Source organism: Salmo salar, chromosome 04 (genome assembly GCF_965601325.2).
Source record: "Salmo salar chromosome 04, fSalSal1, whole genome shotgun sequence".
Lineage (NCBI taxonomy): Eukaryota > Metazoa > Chordata > Actinopteri > Salmoniformes > Salmonidae > Salmo > Salmo salar.
In genome coordinates this window covers 26,933,201-26,956,243 of record NC_138294.1, presented here as the reverse complement: position 1 = coordinate 26,956,243, position 23,043 = coordinate 26,933,201, and the positions used below count along the sequence as shown (strand labels likewise).

Below are 23,043 nucleotides of genomic sequence, written 5' to 3'. Positions count from 1 at the left end.
ACTGCTTTGAAAAATAGGAATAAAACAAAACGAATTGCCTTTGACATCTCTCGCCGTCTGTATATTGTTTAATTGGCAGGCCAAATCCTCCAATTGTTGCCATCCACCCAACTGTGGGACCAATAGACAGCCGCTTCCGGACAACTGCCATGAAGGGGCGGCTTTGCTGTAGCAATCCAAGACCAAAGTAGCTACCCAGAAAACGTGGCTCAGCAATGCAAAGCTCCGGGAGTCAAGACACAGCAGAAGCCAGGAGGCAGACTGGCCCCGTTGACCGTCCTTGAACAGGTCTACTCAATCATGGTGGTGTGTAACGGAAATACATTTACATTTTATGGGTTCATAAGTTATATGGCAGGTCTGGCAATTTTTGTAAAGAGGTTGAGTTGGGTAACACGATGTCTGAATTGCGTGGTAGTTCATTGGTAGTTTACTGACCCTTTTTATCTGTTGACCAATTGTTATTCTCCTTTGAAGATAGTAGCAAAATGGTTGCCAATTGGAGTTCGATTCGTCCAATAGCTTGCAATTTAATTGGTCATTCACGTGTCGGTATCACTTTGTTTTACGTGTGTTCAACCCTTATCGACAAAATGTATTTGGGAGTGACATAATTACCGACCATTTAGCGTCTCGCCGGCTTTGCGGTCGTTGGACGATTTTATTGTTGTAGGCGGGTCTTGAGAAACGAGTGTTTTGTGAGGAGATGAAAATGGCGGCGGATGGCTGACCGCCGTCTTTGTCGGATATTAACATAAAACTGCGATTTAAACCAGCGTTCTCTGTCGCTTTTAACAGAACGTCGTGTCATTTAATATGCCCAGATTAAGGATTTTCTAAACTCTTTGGTTGATTGGAGTTTTCCAAAAGACAAAGCGGAAAGTTCCTTTGGAAATAGATTGCTCGCTGTCTGCTGTTGCATTTTAAATTTAGACGTTCGTTTTAGTTTAGCGAACAGTTTGTTCAACATAATAAGAAAATGTGTTTGAACTACATGCCGCAAATAACCCAGGACTGGTAACCCCCCCTCACCCCCTAAAACTAGCCAGACAAGTGTCTAAATTGTATGTATTGTATCAATTGTAAGCTACACTCTATAGCTAACGTTAGCTATAACACGCTAACCTTTACATAATGAACCACACTACAATCCCAAATGCAATATTGGCTCTATAAACAAACTAAAGCTTGCTAGCTAATCCCATTCTCTCGGTAGGGTTTTGTTTTGGTGATCGACAACAATGTTTCCCTTTGGTGGGGGATAGCTAGCATCTTTACTATTTCTCTAGCTATGTCCTAGTGGTAATTATCTACCGTTAGCTGCAAATAACATAACGTTGCAATGTGTAAACGCTCGTACTTTATTTATACGGTGGTTTTAATCAAATCAAAATGTATTAATTTCGCTACGTTGCTGACTGTATTTTAGATTTACTTTGTCAGATTTGAAAGGCTTTTTTTTTTTTTTTACCCGCAAGTTACAGTGGACATAAATATTACACTACTAGAAATAAATAGATAAGTTAAGCTACATTTCCAATCACGAGCTAGTTGTAGTGTTCAGCAGCTTGACAGCGCAGTCACAGGTACCCACGTGTATCGGCGAATCGCCTACCAAATAAGCAGTCCACTGTCTCAAGTGACAGTCATAAAACATGGAAGATAAGCGTCGACCAAGATTCAGCAAGCGGCTGGTAAGTAACTAGTTGGCCCAGCTGTATTTCAACGTCTCCCTGTTTTGTCTGTAGTAAAAATCCATAGCTAACGTTACTTTAGACGTTGATGGTGATGAACTATCTGAAATGGCATGGACTACCGCAAGTGACTACGGACGCACCTTTCAATATAGTTAGAATGGACATTTTCATATTTTAGTGTGTTCTTAAACTGTCCATATGGATTGAGATGTTGGAATTATAGAGACAGTCAGAGGAAATGAGTTATGTTACTAGTCTGCGGTTCAATTCCATGACTTGCACCTCATAATTTAGGTTATGGGAATAACTGTAGTGTTTTTTTCCCTAAGTAACAATTTATTTCCAATACCAAATAGCTGAGAAGGTTATGTCTCTGACTTGTCTTGCTTGATGGCGTCATGTAGTCCAGATTGGCACTGTTGACTAACTTGAGAAAGTACTGTAACGACCCTGGGTTTATAAGTGCGGAAATCGACTCTGCCGCTTGAGCATGCTTTTGCGGCACAGTCGATAGTGCAGGACTTCGGGCTAGAAGGTCGAGGGTTCGAGACCTGCTCCCTGCTGTTTCGTTACAGTACGATAAACAGGCTCTTTGGTCAAAAGTAGTGCCTTATAAAAGGGAATAGGGTGCACTTTTAAGACGAGCCAGGTTCATGTTCATCGCTTGGGGGTTAAACCCTGCCAGGAGAGTGCATCATGTCAGTCGCTCCAAAACTTTGTAAACGCAAACGGAGCGGAAGACATTTGGTTAAAGAGGACCGGATCAACCATGTCTGGAGGAGTGAACACAGGGTTAGGTTGGGCTATGGCTGGGATTAGTGTGAGCTAGCTAAATCTTTGGAAAGGAATATTGTACATTTTTGTTACATGGTACATTTGATTGAGGGTCAGATAAGATTATTGATTGATGTGTTTGAGGGGAGTTCTTTTTTTCTGCATGTTGAGAGAATTTGAACCTGTATTGTAGGGTGACTAGGGTCTCCAGCCTACCTGACTGTGTAGAATCTGGATAGTTACAGGTGAGGTGACACAAAAAAAGGCTGTTACTAGGCAATGGACTGTAGACCTGATGTTTATACTGTACAATGGAGGTATGTGTGTGTGTTTGTTGTGATTGTTAAAGTTGAGTTTTAAACGATAGTCACGTTTGTAGGAGCAGAAGCAGAACATGTCTTTCAGAGCAGTAGCCAGGCAGCATCATGCAGAGATAACGTCTTATCAATTATGAATAGGCTGAGATTTAGGCAGTAGTGGTCAGCTCTACATCTCTAAGTCTCTGGTCTGTTAGGGAGAGGGAGTTATTTTTCTTTGCCTGTACTTTGAGCCATGCAAGTAATGAAACAGGAGAAGGGGATTGGGGGGGGGGGGGTGAGTGGAGAGGACACTGTGGCGAGAGCACGCTGTCGGCTCTGTGTGAAGCAAGAGGAGAAGTTACTGGAGAGGCTGGCTGTCTGGCTGGCCATGTGAGCAGAAATGCGGAGAACACGGATGGAGATGTGGGGGGGGGGAGACACTGCAGAGGCGGGGGGAGTGAGACACTGCAGAGGCAGAAGAATGACAGAGCTGGATAGACCGCAGGCCTCTTTCTCTCTGAAAAGAAATAGAGAGGGGGAGCGGAGGATGGCGAGCGAAGGAGAGATGCTGCTGCACTACGCTGGGGATGAAGGGATGTGGGAAGAGAGGAGGAGGAGGAAGAAGAAAGATAAAGAGAGGAGGGATGTAATGGTGACACTGAAGGTGCGAGGTGTGTAGAGTCTCCATCCCATAGGATTCCCCAAAGTGCACTGCAGGAGAGGGAAAAGGCAAGATAAATATGATGGAGAGGATACTGGATTGCTACAGTGAGGGAGGGAGAGAGAACATCTGTAACCCTGCTGGTACTGGCTCCGAGACCCGTCTCTTGGCGACGATCTTTGATAATAAACATGGACAATGCGGTTAGATACTGCATCTGGCGTGTGCCCTTACCCACTCTGGTTGCTCAGGCGTCGTGGTGCGATTGTGTAGCGCAGGGTCGTCTATTGTTTCTTGAGTAGCCGAGTGAGTGGGAGACCCAGGAGGTGATCTAGACCGGAGGCGCTGGCTGTCCGTTGTTCCCCAGCCAAGGCGTCTCCCAGACGGATCCACTCCCTCCCGCTCCCATGTTCCTGGCATGGTGCTCCAATCCAGACTGTTTCTCTCTCTAGAGTCTGTTGTCACAGAAGCAGAATTCCCGCCTTGGGAATACTAGGTGGAGCTGGACACTGCGGTGTGTGTGACCAGCAGCTGGTCTGTGTGATGTCTCAGTTAAAGGTCGTTGGTTCCGCCGGGGGCAGTAGCAACGTAGTGCGTCACTGAGAGACGGTATGCTGTGTCTCAAATGGCACCCTATTCCCTACATAGTGCACCATCTAGGGAGCCATGTGGTACGCGCAGCCACTGTCCACTGTGCTGGGCAGCGGCCCAGGGGAGCACAGACCGACTGGCGCACTGCGTTACACCACTCACTGCAATGCCGTTGTGTCCGTCTCCTATATCAAACCACCTGAATGGAACAAAGATCTCTCGTCAACCCTGACTTAAAGATGGATCACGGATTTTGAATTTACTGGGACGGGGTTGTCTTCTTGAAGGGCTGGGCTGCCCAGAGCCAAGGAGGATTGCAGTGGCTGGCAGGCAGATGGGCAGTGAGATGTTGGAGGTAGGGCTGGTACTGGTGCCTCATTCTGCATCTCATGTCACTGATTTGGCTGTTACAGCGGTGGATACTAGTGCTGTTTAATGTCGCGCTGTAGAGTGGCATTGGCTTGTGGCTGACAGTACAGTGAGGTCGTTTTACATTGTGTGATGTTTGCAAGGAGGCGTGTGTGTGTGTTCAGGGCCGGCTGAGGATGTTTTAGAGGTGTGTGTGAGACGGGCGGAGAGATTGCATTCTCAGACATCTCTTATTGTTGTCCCTGAGCTCTGGGCTGCTGGACCCCCACCCCCTCCCTGGGTCAGCTGGTGCATTGCCATGGCAACCCTGGTCCCCTTTGTGTAGCTGTTAGCAATAGTGCTAATGAAAACCGTCAGCTGGTAGACGGAAAGGCTTTCCCAAAAAACCTTCTCAGTAAAATGTTGAGTTAAAAAGTAGCCTCTGCCTTTCTGGCAGAATGATATCATGATTATTTGCATCAATCCAATGGCCATTTGTTTTGCAAACTCTGAAATCACGTGAGCGCTACATCCCCATCAATGAAGCATCAAGCCTCCAGTTGACAGAGGTGGTGAATAAATAGTGGGGATGGGGGACAATATTGAGCGGATGAGCAGGGGGAATGGAAGCACTGGGTAAAAAAAAAGGCTCCAGGTACCCCCCCCTTTATTTATCCCCCCCATCCCTGAGAGAAGGGAGAGTCAGTGTGAGGGAAATGAATGATAGGCTACATTAGAGAGAATTGATCCCCTGGCCTGAACATCAATGTATTGTGTGTGTGTTCTGTGTTGATATGGGTTTGTGTGGGTATGTTCTTTCCTCCTTGCCCCAGTGTGTGTTATACAGAGACTTTTTGTAGGAGGGAGGTGCAGGTCATGTACTGTGTGTGGGAGCATTGTTTACACAGCCAAACGCTGCGGTTTTTAAGTAGCATTACATGTTAAAGAAATACCTTAAAGAACCTGGGAGAAGTATTAAGCCTAACTATTACAGAAATACCGTAAATACCCTAAAATAGTGCGATGGGATTTAAAGGGTATACAGCTGCTGAACACATTGAGGTAAATCTGTTCTTTATTCCTTTTCCCTCTTCCTCCTCACATTCCTATTCCCTTTTGCTCTCCCCCTCTCCTTTCCCCTCCTTTCTTCCTCTCTCCAGCGGTCGGGCACGCGGCGGCGCTACCATGACGATGGTATCTCGGACGACGAGATCGAGGGGAGGAGGACCTTTGACCTGGAGGAGAAGCTGACGAGCGAGAGGTTCACCTCAGACAGGGTCAAACGCATGGAGGGGAAAGGTCAGTGTTGGGTGTCATCACCGTAGAATGACGGAGGGTTTGAGACATTGGCTGCGTCTGAAATTGCACCCTATTCCCTATATGAAATGCACTTCTGACATTAGTAGTGCCCTATAGGGAAGGGAATAGGGTCTCATTTGCGCGTCGCTTACAAACTTGAGTAGCTTTGAGGATTCCTGTTTAGTTTATGACTTATTGTGGTTTGTTTTTCCAGACCTCACGTTTGAGTACATCCAAAGAGGTGGGTTGAGGGACCCGATCATCTTTGAGAAGCCAGACGGACTGGGCATCAAGTACGTCCTGCTTTTCCCCCTCAACTCTGTTGGAAACACGCTCACTTTATTCTCTCTGGGGCAATTAGAATGGCTGAAATTGCATTAAGAGTTTGTAATTCTCTGAGTAATATGTAACCTGGTTTGTCGTGCTCTCTAAAGGATGCCGGATCCAGACTTCAGTGTGAACGACGTCAAGATATTTGTCGGTAAGATTCCCTCCTCCAGTGCTTCTATCCAAACACGCCTCTTCCCTTTTCCTGTTCCTCTCCTTCACCCACTTCACTCTATTTCTCCATCATAACACTCCCTCATTTACATCTCCTTTATTTCTCTCCCTCACTCGCATTTTTAACACCACAGTCGACCAAACAAGCCCTGCAGGCTCTAGTTTGATCTGATCTTGACCGTATTGCCCGGTGATATGAAGTGCTGCAAAGAAGGACCGAGAAAAGCTGCAGCCGGCCCAGAACAGAGCAGCAAGTATTGCCCTTCAATGTACAAAGAGGGCTAATGTCAACAGTACGCGTGTCAGTCTCTCTTGGCTCAAAGTACAGGAGAGATTTGACTGCATCAATTCTTGTTTTTTTGTGTTCATTTCCAAGTAGTCTGTATAATCAATTTACATATAGCTCTGATTGGCATGCTTACCCACCAGACATGCCACCAGGGGTCTCTTCACAGTCGAGACCAAATCGAGAACAGATTCAAGGCAACGCACAGTATTCTAGAGCCATTATCATATGGGACACCCATCTCAAAGGACTCAAGCAAACCTAAAAAAAAATGAGCTTCAAAACAACACCTCACAGAACAATGCCGCTCCCCATCTGACCTAATTAACTGATAGTCATTATGTACAGAGCATTCAGGAAGTATTCAGACCCCTTGACTTTTTCCACATTTTGTCACGTTACAGCTTTATTCTAAAATGGATTAAACTTTTATTTTTTCATGAATCTAAACACAATACCCCATAATGACAGAGCAAAAACAGGTTTTTGGACATTTTTGCAAAAAAATTATATATTATTCAGACCCTTTACTCACTACTTGGTTGAAGCACCTTTGGCAGTGATTACAGCCTCGAGTCTTCTTGGGTATGACGCTACAAGCTTGGCACACCTGTATTTGGGGAATTTCTCCCATTCTTCTCTGCAGATCCTCTCAAGCTCTGTCAGGTTGGATGGGGAGCGTCGCTGCACAGCTATTTTCAAGTCTCTCCAGAGATGTTCGATCGGGTTCAAGTCCGGGCTCTGGCTGGGCCACTCAAGGACTTTCGGAGACTTGTCCCAAAGCCACTCCTGCATTGTCTTGGCTGTGTGCTTAGGGTTGTTGTCCTGTTGGAAGGTGAACCTTCACCCCAGTCTGAGGACCTGAGCGCTCTGGAGAAGGTTTTCATCAAGGATCTTTCTGTACTTTCCTCTGTTCATCTTTGCCTTGATCCTGATGGTCTCCCAGTCCCTGCCGCTGAAAAACATCCCCACAGCATGATGCTGCCACCACTATGCTTCACCGTAGGGATGGTGCCAGGTTTCCTCCAGACGTGACGTTTGGCATTCCGGCCAAAGAGTTCAATCTTGGTTTCATCAGACCAGAGAATCTTGTTTCTCATGGTCTGAGAGTCCTTTAGGTGCCCTTTGGCAAACTCCAAGCTGGCTGTCATGTGCCTTTTTACTGAGGAGTGGCTTCCGTCTGGCCACTCTACCATAAAGGCCTGATTGGTGGAGTGCTGCAGAGATGGTTGTCCTTCTGGAAGGTTCTCCCATTCCACAGAGGAACTCAGGAGCTCTTTCAGAGTGACCATCAGGTTCTTGGTCACCTCCCTGACCAAGGCCCCAATTGCTCAGTTTGGCTGGGTGGCCAGCTCTAGGAAGAGTCTTGGTGGTTCCAACCTTCTTCCATTTTAAGCATAGAGGCCAATGTGTTCTTGAGGACATGCAGTGCTGCAGAAATGTTTTGGTACCCTTCCCCAGATCTGTGCCTCGACACAATCTTGTCTCGGAGCTCTATGGATAATTCCTTTGACCTCATGGCTTGGTTTTTACTCTGACATGCTCTGTCAACTGTGGGACCTTATATTGACAGGTGTGTGCCTTTCCAAATCATGTTCAATCAATTGAATTTACCACAGGTAGACTCCAATCAAGTTGTAGAAACATCTCAAAGATGATCAATGGAAACACGATGCACCTGAGCTCAATTTTGAGTCTAGTAGCAAAGGGTCTGAATTCTTATGTAAATAAGGTATTTCAGTTTTTTTTTAAATCTTTAATAAATTAGCAAAACATTAAAGGTTTTGCTTGCCATTATAGGGTATTGTGTGTAGATTGAGATTTGTATTTATTTAATCCATTTTAGAATAAGGCTGTAACGTAACAAAATGTGGAAAAGGGCAGCGTGCCTGAATACTTTTCGAATTCACCGTATGTATACTGATGTGTGGGTAACTGTCAGTAGGGCCTTTTTTGTTCCCATTTAAATTGGTGTAGTTCAGTCCTTGAGCTGTTCTTGTCTATTTATGTCATGTTTCATGTTGTGGAAGAGTAGCTTCAGCGACAGTTAATGGGGATCCCAATAAAATACCAAATACTCTCTTACCTTCCCTTTTCCTCCTCTCACCTTTTCTGTCTCTCTCCTCCTTCTCTCCTTTGTTCCTCCCTCACCGTATCACCCCTCTGTCTGTACCCCTCTCCCCCTCCTTGTCTCCCCCAGGCAGCAGGCGTATGATGGATGTGATGGATGTCAGTACTCAGAAGGGTATAGAGATGTCTATGGCCCAGTGGAGACGTTATTACGAGACGCCCCCCTCCCAGAGGGACAAACTCTACAACGTCATCAGCCTGGAGTTTAGCCACACCAAGCTGGAGAACCTGGTCCAGAGGCCTGCATCGGTCAGTCTGAGATATATATATATACACACACACACACATACATCGGCACACACACCCTTCTGTCTGTTCTTACTGCCTCCTGTGTATCCTATCAGGTGGACATCATAGACTGGGTGGACAACATGTGGCCTCGGCACCTGAAGGAGCGACAGAGAGACTCCACCAACTCCATCACAGACATGCAGTACCCCAAAGTGCAGAAGTAAGGCTCATCTGTGTCCCAAATGGCACCCTATATAGTGCACAACTTGACCATGGTCCGTAGGCCCCGTCAACTCCATCACAGATATGCAGTGCCCCGAAGTGCGACCCTCTCCCTCATCAACTGCGTTCTCCTTCCCTCTTTTTCTCCTCTCCTCCTCTGTTCCAGGTACTGTCTAATGAGTGTGCAGGGCTGCTACACGGACTTCCACATCGACTTCGGAGGTTCCTCGGTCTGGTACCACATACTGCGGGGAGGCAAGGTAACAACGGACTACTTGATCTTACAACCTACGACTTGAGACTCGAATAAGAGTGACTCTGGTTTCCTCTCACTTCTTACCTCTGCGCCTTTACTTCCTGTCAGGTGTTCTGGCTGATCCCGCCCACGCCTCAGAACCTGGAGCTGTATGAGGACTGGGTGTTGTCAGGGAAACAGGGAGACATCTTCCTAGGAGACAAGGCCCAGGACTGTCAGAGGATAGAGCTGAAGCAGGGCTATACCTTCATGATCCCCTCAGGTACCCACTTAATATGTTGGGAAATCTGGTGTGAATGGATTGTAATGTTTTTTTTTTTTAAATGTAGAACTGCCTTAATTTTGCTGGACTCCAGGAAGAGTAATGGGGATCCATAATTAACACACACACACACACATGTTTAATCATACTCATACTTTGGCACACACACATACAGATGTTTAAACTTCAACCTAGTGTTGTGTGTTCCTGTTTCTAATGTTTACCTTTGTGTCCTGTCAGGTTGGATCCATGCGGTCTACACTCCAGTGGACACCCTGGTGTTTGGGGGGAACTTCCTCCACAGCTTCAACATCCCCATGCAACTCAACATCTACAGCATCGAGGACAGGACACGGGTGGGACACACACACTCTCTCTCTCATCTCTCTCTCTCCTAAATGTACTAAATCTTTTCCTATTCCTGAGCACTCGAAAGAAGAGAAGTTACTAATAAGTTGAACTTGGTGTCTCTGCAGGTACCAGCTAAGTTCCGTTACCCGTTCTACTATGAGATGTGTTGGTACGTGTTGGAGAGATACCTCTTCAGTCTGACCAACACCTCCTACCTCACGCCTGACTTCCAGAAACACTCCCTGGGTATCGGTCAGTGCCGACACTACCCCCTCTCTGTTTCTCTGTTCTCCCCCCCTCTGCTCTCTCACCCTCTCTCTCTCCCTCTCTCTGTTGTCTCACCCCCTCCATCTCTCTCTACACTCCACCTCCTACTATTCCAGCTTTACAGCAGGCAGCTCAGCACTTCTCTAACCATCATTACTTGACATTAGGTGGTTACGTTTTGAATGACAGCACGAGATCTAGAACCTGAGACGTGCGCTCTCTGTATTTCGTTAGACTACAAACCGTGCATTCCTTTTCTCTTTCCAGCTCCACCTCTTCATCTCTCTGTCCCTCCCTCCCTCCAGGTCTTACCAGAGACCCCTCCACCTGTGAGTCAGTCAACGGGCACACCCAGGAGGAGGATGAAGAGGAGGCTACCCCGACCCGGGGCTCTAAGCCCGGGGTGAAGGTTCACCTCACGCCTTTTGAGCTGGAGGGGCTGTGGAACCTGCTGGGGAAGCTGGAGTCGCTGCCCTCACAGAAGAACTGTGTCCCGGCAGGCATACACGATGCTCCCGCTCTGCTGCACGACATCAGGGTGAGGGATGGATGGATGTGGGTGTCTGACAGAATGAAATATCCTCATATCAAAATGGATGCATACGCATGACTGACTAAGTCACTTTGGATAAAACCGTCTGCTAAATGGCGTATATTATAAAGGTTTTGTGTGTGTGTTTTCATGTACTAACCTTCTCTTGTCCTCTGTAAGGCGCTGCTGAAGGAGCATGCTAATGACATCCCCAAACTGTCCTACACTGGCAAGCCCATCGTCAAGTGGCCCAAGAGGGTGAGAAGGCGACACATGCTCATATTGGCCCTTTACACTCCTACCCATATACGGGATCAGATTGGCAGGTTTGGACGGCAACAAGCGCCTTAATTGGGACGCAGTGGCTGTACAGTGACTTGATATACCTGACGTCAGAGCTCAGTGGCTGTACAGTAACTTGATATACCTGACGTCAGAGCTCAGTGGCTGTACAGTAACTTGATATACCTGACGTCAGAGCTCAGTGGCTGTACAGTAACTTGATATACCTGACGTCAGAGCTCAGTGGCTGTACAGTAACTTGATATACCTGACGTCAGAGCTCAGTGGCTGTACAGTAACTTGATATACCTGACGTCAGAGCTCAGTGGCTGTACAGTAACTTGATATACCTGACGTCAGAGCTCAGTGGCTGTACAGTAACTTGATATACCTGACGTCAGAGCTCAGTGGCTGTACAGTAACTTGATATACCTGACGTCAGAGCTCAGTGGCTGTACAGTAACTTGATATACCTGACGTCAGAGCTCAGTGGCTGTACAGTAACTTGATATACCTGACGTCAGAGCTCAGTGGCTGTACAGTAACTTGATATACCTGACGTCAGAGCTCAGTGGCTGTACAGTAACTTGATATACCTGACGTCAGAGCTCAGTCTGTCTGCTTCACAGCTCTGGATGGGTTTTGACTGACAGCCGTTCTGAACTTCAGCACCACACGCGACAAAAAGATGCCCTTGTCCCTCCCGCTAATTGAGTAACCTTTTGCACATTTTTTTAATTGTTGTCTGACTGAGGGAAATGCTGTAAATTTAAGAGGACTGGAAAGGTTGAGGATGACAATAAATACCGCTTTGATGTCGTACAAGCAAGCCAAACACCTGTGAGTCCAAATGTGCACTTCACATTTCCGTATCATGAAACTGATGTCTATACAGTGACAACTTTACAAGGTGACATGGCGGCATACCCCGTTCTGAACAGAATGAGACGATTGTTTGTTTGTTGTGGAAACATTTTTGCCGCGGAACACGCACACAAACGCACTCCTGACGCCATTCTATGCTCACCAAAATCCCAATCTGTTTCTCTGAATTGTCTTGTTGAAAGCCTAACGCTGTAAGATCGTATTTTACAACTTAGCTAGTCGTGTTGGAAATGGAATACGCTTTCAAATGATGCCCACCTGACCCAGACTGCAGTTTTCTAATGAGATCTTGTGGGATAGCGTGAACAGCAACAGTAATTGTGTGACGGCTCCAATGCAGGGCTGCGTTCCAAACAAAACAACTGCAAGTCTGCTTGCTCTAGTTCCTCAACGGCACAGCTAGGAGAGCTGAAGACTCTTCATCTAAAAGTGCAGAAAAATATGAATTTCAATAATGTTACTGAAAGTATCCAGATTACAGTAAATGTAAAATGCACATGAAATCAAGTTTAAATGTTTGGGTTCCGTCTTGTGTAAGGTGAACTGTTGTCCTCAACTTTGGTTTAATCATTTTTTTCCACAATGTCCAAACTGTTGCTACTGTGCTTATGCTTATAATAGTTATGTAAGAAACCTGGAGCCCTGTCCATATAGGCCTATATCCCCACATGTGTTAACACACACACATACTGTACATTGTCGTAAGACGGGGTGCAAGTCATGCCACATTCTTAGACTGCTTCACTTGAAATCCATGTACTTTTCTGACTCCTAAATCCAAGGGTGATTCAATCCACAGAGGGATGCTTTTCCAGACAGATTAAGCCTAGTCCTGGACTGTTGCCTTCGTCCCGTCCCCTACCATTTGTTTAGATTATTTTATTTTTTTATAACTTTGAATTCACCTTTATCCCAATAATTCTCGCCCCCACCCTTCCAGCCGTCGTGGTACCAGCCCCCTCCCCCTCCTCCCCCGGTGGCTCGTCCCAAGCTGTCTGCCACGGTGGTGACCCCGCGGCCCCAGAAGCCCGCCTCCTCCATGTCCGTGCTGCGGCGGCGGCGCGTGCGGTGTAAGCGCTGCGAGGCGTGCGTCAGGACGGAGTGCGGGGACTGTAACTTCTGCAGGGACATGAAGAAGTTCGGAGGGCCGGGGAAACTGAAACAGACCTGCGTGCTCCGACAGTGTCTGGCGGTGAGAGCGAGTGGGGGGGTGTGTGTGAGAGTGGAGCGGGGCGTGAGAGCGAGTGTGTGTGGGGGGGGGGGGGGGGGGGGAGAGATTGGGGGCGTGAGAGTGGCGGGGGTGAGAGCGAGTGGGGGGGAGGGGTGAGATGTTTCATCCGTACAGTAGAAGCATTGTCACTGTCTCCCTCTCTTTGCTCGCTGTGTGTATCGCTTACTGCTTGCCTTTGATGCCTGGGTCCTTATCTCTTCTTCCCAGCTAGTATACGCTGTGTGTGTGTGTGTGTCATTCTGACAGAATATACTAGTCTGTCAGTATATTAACTCCTCCCTTTCTCTCCCCCAGCCGGGTCTGCCCCTGTCAGTGGTGTGTGAGATCTGTGCAGAGGGGAACCAGGAGGGAGGAGAGAGGCCGGTCTTCGCCCTCACCCTCATGGAGTGTTCCAACTGTGCCCAGATAGCCCACCCCGCCTGCCTCAAAGTAACCCCGACACTCTCCTCAAACTATACCCTACCTTCAAGTTTCAGCTTGATTTGCCATATGTAGTAAATGCATGTTGAAATCTTACTCACCAGAGCTCTCACAATCAAATCAGCATTAAAACACACATGACATCACTTTTTGTTGTTGTCTGACATCAGTACAGATGGAGGTTAAACTCTCCCTCTACCTCTATCTAGTTCTCAAACAAAATCCTCTACACTTCTGACTCGCTCTCTCGCTCCACCTCTGTCTCTCGCTCTGTCTCTCGCTCCACCTCTGTCTCTCGCTCTCTCTCTCGCTCCACCTCTGTCTCTCGCTCTCTCTCTCGCTCCACCTCTGTCTCTCGCTCTCTCTCTCGCTCCACCTCTGTCTCTCTCTCGCTCCACCTCTGTCTCTCTCTCTCGCTCCACCTCTGTCTCTCTCTCTCGCTCCACCTCTGTCTCTCGCTCTCTCTCTCGCTCCACCTCTGTCTCTCGCTCTCTCTCTCGCTCCACCTCTGTCTCTCGCTCTCTCTCTCGCTCCACCTCTGTCTCTCGCTCTCTCTCTCGCTCCACCTCTGTCTCTCGCTCTCTCTCTCGCTCCACCTCTGTCTCTCGCTCTCTCTCTCGCTCCACCTCTGTCTCTCGCTCCACCTCTGTCTCTCGCTCCACCTCTGTCTCTCGCTCTCTCTCTCGCTCCACCTCTGTCTCTCGCTCTCTCTCTCGCTCCACCTCTGTCTCTCGCTCTCTCTCTCGCTCCACCTCTGTCTCTCGCTCTCTCTCTCTCGCTCCACCTCTGTCTCTCGCTCTGTCTCTCGCTCTCTCTCTCGCTCCACCTCTGTCTCTCGCTCTCTCTCTCGCTCCACCTCTGTCTCTCGCTCTCTCTCTCGCTCCACCTCTGTCTCTCGCTCTCTCTCTCGCTCCACCTCTGTCTCTCGCTCTCTCTCTCTCGCTCCACCTCTGTCTCTCTCGCTCCACCTCTGTCTCTCTCTCTCTCTCGCTCCACCTCTGTCTCTCTCGCTCCACCTCTGTCTCTCTCTCTCTCTCTCGCTCCACCTCTGTCTCTCTCTCTCTCTCGCTCCACCTCTGTCTCTCTCTCTCGCTCCACCTCTGTCTCTCTCTCTCGCTCCACCTCTGTCTCTCTCTCTCTCTCTCTCGCTCCACCTCTGTCTCTCTCTCTCGCTCCACCTCTGTCTCTCTCTCTCTCTAGGTAACAGGGGATGGCGTGGTGAATACAGATCTGCCCAGCTGCTGGGAATGTCCCAAATGTGTTCTGGGAATCACCGACACTGAGGTAGACCCTACTCTATACACACACACACACACACACACACACACACACACACACACACTGTGTCCCGGCTAGCTAACGGCCGTGACTCTCTCCCTGTGCTGTGTGTCAGTCTTCGGGCACCGATGATGATGACAGTGGGGCGTCCGTTGGCCTCGGCGCTGGCGTGAGCCCCCTCTCCGCCACCGCCCTCTCCTCCACCCAGGGGCCTCTAGGGGTCTCCATGGAGCCAGGCTCTGCTCCTGGGTTGGGGGACAAGGGCTGGGGCAGGGCGATACTGCTACACCCAGGGCTGGTTCCCAACCCCCCCTCCTGGTTCTCCGAGGCGCCCCTTCCCTCCCCTGGGCAGCTACTACTAGAGCAGCGCGGCCTCAAGCGGGCGGGGAGATGGGCAAGCGGGCGCAGGAAGAGGGTGAGAGGCCTACCGCCGCCACCGTGCTTCCCCCCGCCCGTTACATCATCATCACGCGCCTATCACTGGTCTGACTGACGAGGGGAGGGGCTGGGGGAGACATGGGGCTTTGGGCTCCACAAATACTGTCTGAATGTAGAACCCTTTGCTTTAGGGTCGATATCAGACACTTTATCTGTGCCTGTTTTCAGCTTGCCTGGCTTAATGGACCAGTAGAAAAGTCTGGCACTCCAGGCAGACTCAAGAAAAATATTTAAAGGGGTTTTCAACTATTTGAACCCAGGTCTAGTCCATGTATTTGTGAGACAGTATTTGTGGAGCAGAAAGTGTTTGTAGCCTGAACGAAAGCCCAGTGCATGTGGAGGTTGAGCGAGAGAACCAGCAGCTTGTGATGTGAATGTGCTTGTCTGTCTTCAGTGCAGCAGGCGTTATGTCAACAGAGATGTTACAGTAGTCAATGAACAGTGAATTTCTCTTGCATTGATGTTTTTCTTTTTTTGATTTCAGGTGAAGGGGGACAAGAATAAAATGTTACACGCGGTAAGTATGGCAGCCAATAAAAATGTATTCGACTAAACCGAAGACAGTTTTTCACGTTTTCCCTAAAGGATACTTTGCTCCCTCTCTTCTTTCCTCTCTCCTTTCCTCTCTCCTTTCCTCTCTCCTTTCCTCTCTCCTTTCCTCTCTCCTTTCCTCTCTCCTTTCCTCTCTCCTTTCCTCTCTCCTTTCCTCTCTCCTTTCCTCTCTCCTTTCCTCTCTCCTTTCCTCCCTCCTCTCTCCTTTCCTTTCCTCTGCCCTCTTTCATTTTCTCCTTTCCTCCCTCCCTTCCAGAAACGCAAGTCTTCTTCGTATCTCGACGGTCACATCGCCAAGATCTACCGTCGCCATGGTTATAGCCGAGACGATGACTCGGGCAGCGATGATGATGATGATGATGATGAAGGCTCCAGGAGCGGAGGAGGCGCGGGACAGAAGATGTCCGGGCCACGCCCTCGCGGCAGTGGCTCCGCCTCTCGGAGAGGCTACGGGACTGGGAGGCGGGGCATTTGGAGAGGCTCCTCCCACAGAGGGGCAGGCCGCGGGAGCGGGCTGGCCCCTCACTCCTCCCTGAAGATGAGGCGCGGCAGAGGGGATAGAGAGGGGGGGCGTAGGGAGAGGGGTGGGAGAGTGCGCCTCCGGGGAGGCACCAGGATGCAGAGACGCAGGGACGAGTCAGAGGAGGAGGAGGACGACGATGACGACAGCGAGGAAGATCGGCAGCAACGCCGCAGGCGGAGGAGAACGGACGACGAGGAAGACGACGACGACGAGGAAGACGACGATGAGGGAGACAGCTCGGCCCGGGACCTGGAGGGGGAGGATGAGGACGTGGCCGGTGAAGACGAGGAAGACGACGAGAACCGGTCAGACTCTGAACCAGAGCCTCCCGTTCTCCTGGTGTCTGACCTTAACGACGACCTCCTAAACGGCTCGTACCTGACCGTGACCCTACAGCGCCCCCCCAGGGCCAAACGCCACCCCGGCTCCATCGTGCCCAAGCTGGAGGCCGCCATGTCTCCCAGGACCCACGGCGGCGGTCCAGGTTACGTCCAGCATAAAACCCTCGGGAAGACGCGGCACAAAAACGGCACGGTCGCCGCCGGCAACGGCCTGGCCCAGCCCGCCAAGAATCCAGTCGGCCGGCCGCCTCGTCACCGCATCAACAATCCCCACGGCGACACAGCAGACAGGGAAAAAGAGAGGGACACCGCCTCTCATTCCTCCTCGGACTCCTCGGCCTCCCCCACCCCTCCTCCCCACTCCTCCCACTCTCCTTCCTCGCTCCTGTCGCTTCCCTCCTTCAAGGATGTAGGAAATGAGAAAGGAGGGGAGAAGGAGGTGTGGGTGGCGGTGTTCCGTTACCTGAGCAGAGCCGAGCTGGCTAGCTGCATGACTGTCTGTAAGGCCTGGTACAAATGGTGAGTCACACTGTCTGTTATTAGATTCCAATTCACAGCCATAAGCATGGCTTGTTGGTGATTGGGGGGGAAAAATCTATACAGTTGCATATTGGCATATTATTTTTGGCGATATATGGTATTAAAAATATCGCAGTATTTTTCTGCTAGTTGGCTTGTTCGCCATCTTTTTAAATATGGAGCAAATTTGTTTTCAGCACTTATTTCCATGACTGATCCAAACTGGTTTCTCATGGCTCTGTTGTCTCTCTTCAACAGACAATCTATATGGTGAGCAATATGTTTGGAACATCGAATCGCAATAAAATGACAGTATCCAATCGCGCTACTTATAGAATCGCAATCCATATCGTATCGGCACCTAAGCATCGCGATCATATCGTGAGGTCCCTGGCCATTACCAGCCCTACTTATTGTTTCTGTACACAAAGGAGTTTAGTTCCTGTTTCTGGTTCAATGCAGCTTTAGGATATTTTCTTCCATTGAAAATGACATGACACTCTCCTTAATCTGTGGACCAAAGGGCACTTTCTGTGGGGCTTCTCCATGAAGCGTGGTTTTTACACCAGAGACAGGAGACAGTCATGTCATTTTAATGGATGAAACATACTGAAGCTGCGTTGAAACAGAACCAGGACACCTCCTTTATCTAACAGGACTATCCTCATTTCTGTACCCCCCCCTCCCCCTCTCCCTCCTCTCTGTAGGAGTTGTGACAAGCGTCTGTGGAGTGGTGTGGATGTATCGCGGTGTCCCTCCCTCTCCTCCCAGGCCGTGCAGGGCATCATCAAACGCCAGCCCACCTCCCTGGACCTTTCCTGGACCCCCGTGTCCAAGAAACAGATCACCCTGCTCATACACCGCCTGCCAGGTAGCTACTGCGCACACACACACACACACACACACACACACACACTCACTCACAGACACACAACAACATCCACCACAACAGTCTACACACACACCGTACCATTGCAAGATGAATTAAAACCTTCTCCATCCTCTTTCTCTCTTCCACCCCCTGTCTCTCAGGTCTGAAGGAGCTGATGATAGCAGGTTGCTCCTGGTCGTCCATGTCAGCCCTGTCCACCCCCAGCCTGCCGTGCCTTCGTACCCTGGACCTGCGCTGGGCAGAGGGGATCAAAGACACCCAGATCAGGGACCTGGTCACACCACCAGGTCACTAGTCAATACTAACTGACTAACAGGGGTGTTGGGAGTTAAATCTCTCTCCTTTTCCTACAGGCTGTTATGACTGCAGCAGGCCACTGGTGCCGTGTGTGTGTTTGACTATAGTAGTTTGTCTTTGAGGAATTATGTAGCTGCTTCACCTCCCCTATGATGAATGAATCTCGAGTTTTAGGTGGTTGGGTTTGGCGAGTAAGTATTTTATATTGAATGGGGTGGGTTAGTGACGGTACTGTACGTATCTGACCCCTCTCTCTCTGCAGGTTGTGACAGTCGGTCTCGGCTGCGTGGCTGTGTGGCGCTGCGTCTAGCCGGCCTGGACATCAGTGACTCCACCCTGAGGCTGATCCTCCGTCACATGCCCCTGCTAGAGAGGCTGGACCTGGGCCACTGCAGGGACCTCACGGACCAGTCCGTCTGCCTGCTCACCGCCGCCGGCACACACACACGAAACACACTCACGGAGATCAACCTCGCAGGTAGGCGCGTGCACACACACACACACACACACACACACTCCCATGGAATGCATAGAGGTGAACCTTGAAGGTACACACAACCCACATGCGAATTTGCAATTGCTGAGATCAGCCTCGCAAGTTCACACACACACACTCATTTTCTTCATACAGTTTGTACACCTCTACCTCTGTCTAAGCCCTCCTCCTCCCCTTCCTCCCCCAGGCTGTAACAAGCTGACGGACGGCTGTCTGGCTTACCTGAAGAGGGCGTCTGGCCTGGCGCTGCTCGACCTGCGGGGCTGCAAAGGTGTGACGCGGCGGGGCTGTGAGGGCTTCATCTCGGACCTCTCTCACTGCGTCCTGTTCTGTATGACAGAGGAGAAACTCATCCAGAGGATATCGTAAAACTGACCCCGTTCTTACCCCTACGCAAGGGGCACGTAGAGACCCCGTACCAGCCAGGCAGGGGGGAGAGATGGGCAGCAGCCAACACCCCTCCCCCGAAAAGGAGGAGAAGCGCTCCAAAAAAAAGGGGGGCGAGCAACAAAAAAAAGTGAAGATGTTCCCACTCCTCACTTGGGATGATAGAAGACATGGAGAGAGGGGAGGGTGGAGGGATAGTGTAAGGAGAGGGGAGAATGTGCTGTTGCAGCATCATGTGTTTATTAGGAGGGTTAGGAACGATATGACTAGCACAGAGACACTTGTTAGTGTTGTTCACACTACAGGGCTGAAAATGGGAGCCCTGGGCCTCCCGAGCGGCGCAGTGGTCTAAGCCACTGCATCGCAGTGCTGCCTGTGCCACTAGAGATCCTGTGTCGCAGCCGGACGTGACCGGGAGACCCATGAGGCGGCGCAAAATTGGCCCAGAATCGTCCGGGTTAGGGGAGGGTACCATGATGTCCTTGTCCCATCGCGCACTAGCGACTCCTGTGGAGGGCCGGGCGCAATGCACGCTGACACGGTCGCCAGGTGTACGGTGTTTCCTCTGACACATTGGTGCGGCTGGCTTCCGGGTTAGGTGGGCATTGTGTAAAGAAGCAGTGCGGCTTGTTTGGGTCGTGTTTCTGAGGACGTACGGCTCTTGACCTTCTCTCCTGAGTCCGTACTGGAGTTGCAGCGATGAGACAAGACTGTAACTACCAATTGGATACCACAAAATTGGGGAGAAAAAAGGTTAAAAAAAGAAGACGGGAACCCTATGGATTGAATGTGGGTTTTTGTGCGACATGGTCTACATGAACTAGAGTGAATCGGGGTTTAGGTTTCAGAGGGGGTTGAGAGGGGAAGACTCCGACATGACTGGTGTGTCCCACTAGGTCCGGATTCTATGCCACACTGTCCAACACTTCCACGGACTCCTTGGGAAACCGAGCCGTCGGGACTCGTAAGCACCGAGGGGATGATGAATTGCAACCCCCCCCCGCCCCCCCGTTTCAGCTCTCATTGTGTCCCCTCCTTCTTTTCGCGCCATCCTCACCTCTGTTCCTTACGCTTTTACAGCCATGAGTTTTGTTGGATAAAAACCGTACTGTATCTCTCATCAGTTACATCCAAAATGGTACCCTGTTCCTCATAGTACACTACTACAGAGCCCTGGTCAAAGGTAGTACTCTATATAGGGAATAGGGTGCTATTTGGGATGAATACATTGTTTCTCTTCAGTTTTTCTTGACTCCCTTTCACACTACCAGCCACTGCAGGTCTTAACTTTAACTTGGTTTCTTTGAATTCCCTCATTTGACAGAATATTTTCCTCCTGTCATTTTAATGTTTTTCCTTTGTCAGTCTTTTTACAGGTAACTTTTTGTTCATCCCTCTGTCTCTGTCCCCCATAATGTTATTGTTAATAATGTTGAACCGGAGGGCTTTTGGGTTGAGCGCGCCCCAAATGTCACCCTAGTCCCAATATCGTGCACTACTTTTCAAAAGTAGTGCACTATATAGGAAATATGATACCATTTGGTACGCGATCTTGGTGAATTGTTTTGGTTGCCCTACTGCAGTTGCTCAATGGGACTGTAATGTGCCTGTAGCATTGCAATCAATTATAATTATTTTCTGAAATGTTTTGCAGAAATTCTCTGTTAATTTGTGGGTTTTTATAAGAAAAAAATGAAAACAAGAAATCTGAAATGAATAGTGTGTACGCACGTCTTGATTGAAATTAAGTTGAGGTCAGTTGCTAAATACAGTGCTGGTCAAAAGTTTTCCACATACTCATTCAAGAGTTTTTCTTTATTTTTTACTATTTTCTACAATGTAGAATAATAGTGAAGACGTGACTCATGTACTAACCAAAAGTGTTAAATCAAAATAAATTAATAAAACCCTTACACAGCCTGGAGGTGTGTTGGGTCGTTGTCCTGTTGGAAAAACAAATGATAGAACCACTAAGCGCAAACCAGATGGGATGGCGTATCGCTGCACAATGCTGTGGTAGACATGCTGGTTAAGTGTGTCTTGAATTATAAATAAATCACTGACCATGTCACCAGCAAAGCACCATCACACCTCCTCCATGCTTCAGTGGGAACTACACATGCAGAGATCATCCGTTCACCTACTCTGCGTCTCACAAACACAGTGGTTGGAACCAAAAATCTCAAATTTGGACTCATCAGACCAAATTACAGATTTCCACCGGTCTAATGTCCATTGCTCGTGTTTCTTGGCCCAAGCAAGTCTCTTCTTATTATTGGTGTCCTTTAGTAGTGGTTTCTTTGCAGCAATTCGACCATGAAGGCCTGATTTACGCAGTCTCCGCTGAACAGTTGATGTTGAAATGTGTGAAGCATTTATTTGGGCTGCAATTTCTGAGGCTGGTAACTCTAATGAACTTATCCTCTGCAGCAGAGGTAACTGTGTCTCCCTTTCCTGTGGCGGTCCTCATGAGAGCCAGTTTCATCATAGCGCTTGATGGTTTTTGCGACTGCACTTGAAACGTTCAAAGTTCTTGAAATGTTCCACATTGACTGACCTTCATGTCTTAAAGTAATGATGGACTGTCGTTTCTCTTTGCTTATTTGAGCTGTTCTCGCCATAATATGGACTTGGTCTTTTACCAAATACAATTACAACACAACTGATTGGCTCAAACATATTAATTTGTGGAATCTCTTTCCTTAACTTTTAACAAGGCACACCTGTTAATTGAAATGCATTCCACCTCAGGAAGAATGCGTAAAGGGTGGTGACTTTGAAGAATCTCATAAAATATATTTTGATTTAACACTTTTTGCTACATGATTCCATAGTTTTGATGTCTTCAATATTATGCTACAATGTAGAAAATAGTTTAAAAAAATGTATGGAATGAGTAGGTGTTTCAACTTTTGACTGGTACTGTAAGCTATCATTTATGTTGGCTGCGGTGTTCGTACTGAACATTCTCTACATTACTGAAAATCCACAACAATCCATAAACTTTTAGGGATTATAAAACAATGATATAATGGCATCATTTATAAGTGGTTAGAACATAGAAGGCTCCCATGCACAAAATGGTGTCCCAGTGGTCCCTGGGAAACTTAGTGCACTCCTACAGTCGCCATCTCTGTTGTAGAAATCATTAAAGAGAAACTGCAAGTCAACAACTAAACGCTAACTATATACACAAGTTGCTCTCCTTTTTAAATAGGATACCATATGCAAGATACAAAATGTAGTATCAAACAATAGCTTATTAGGTTATAGATGCATCTGAAATGGAACTCTATTCCCTATATAGTGCACTACCTTTGACCAGGGTCCATAGGGCTCTTGTCAAAAGTAGTGCACTATATAAGGAATAGTTTGCCATTCCAGACACCCTATATCTGTCAGTATTTCATATGTAACATAATGTCGTGTGTTTGAAAGCGGCATATAAAACAACTTTATACATGCTTCTATTGGGAAAATATCTATGTAGGTAGAGTAATTCCTCTGTAACAATGTCCTGTGTTGAAAGCCTATAGAGGGTTCAGGATGAAGGAGAAAGCGTTGAGCTTGTATCCCGTTCCACTTTAGAACTTATTCTGGAACTCCACCCTGGGAAGAAAGAAAATGGGAATATTAGGGATGGAGAATGGTGTGGCGTGAAGGACGTCACGCTGCTTATTCTGCGACTACCACTTCCTCCTGACATGACTCGCGCTGAGGCTCGTACCAAGGACCGCTGCTTTGCTAGCACAAGTGACTGCACTCCCGAAGCGTCTTACCAGTCCGCGCCACCGA

The 23,043-nt window shown here is 48.5% G+C and overlaps 1 protein-coding gene across 3 annotated transcripts; it reads left to right on the top strand.

The window, feature by feature from the left end:
- The first annotated feature begins 147 nt into the window (after nt 1-147).
- Nucleotides 148-21,168, top strand: LOC106602582 (lysine-specific demethylase 2A). 3 transcript variants are annotated; one of them, XM_014195294.3, is made up of 22 exons: nt 148-306; nt 5,531-5,669; nt 5,884-5,962; nt 6,104-6,150; nt 8,657-8,835; nt 8,931-9,037; nt 9,206-9,299; nt 9,404-9,557; nt 9,798-9,913; nt 10,034-10,160; nt 10,481-10,713; nt 10,888-10,965; nt 12,815-13,066; nt 13,400-13,534; nt 14,726-14,809; nt 14,919-15,218; nt 15,726-15,758; nt 16,050-17,176; nt 17,884-18,047; nt 18,209-18,355; nt 18,628-18,843; nt 19,049-21,168. In XM_014195294.3, exons 1-22 carry the CDS (start codon nt 301-303, stop codon nt 19,228-19,230), a joined length of 3,999 nt encoding a protein of 1,332 aa, XP_014050769.1. In that variant the 5' UTR covers nt 148-300; the 3' UTR covers nt 19,231-21,168. The 3 variants fall into 3 exon arrangements, with proteins under 3 accessions (XP_014050769.1, XP_014050767.1, XP_045572596.1); XM_014195292.3 differs by lacking the exon at nt 148-306 and adding an exon at nt 605-1,694; XM_045716640.2 differs by lacking the exons at nt 148-306; nt 14,919-15,218 and adding an exon at nt 635-1,694.
- Nucleotides 21,169-23,043: the final 1,875 nt, after the last annotated feature.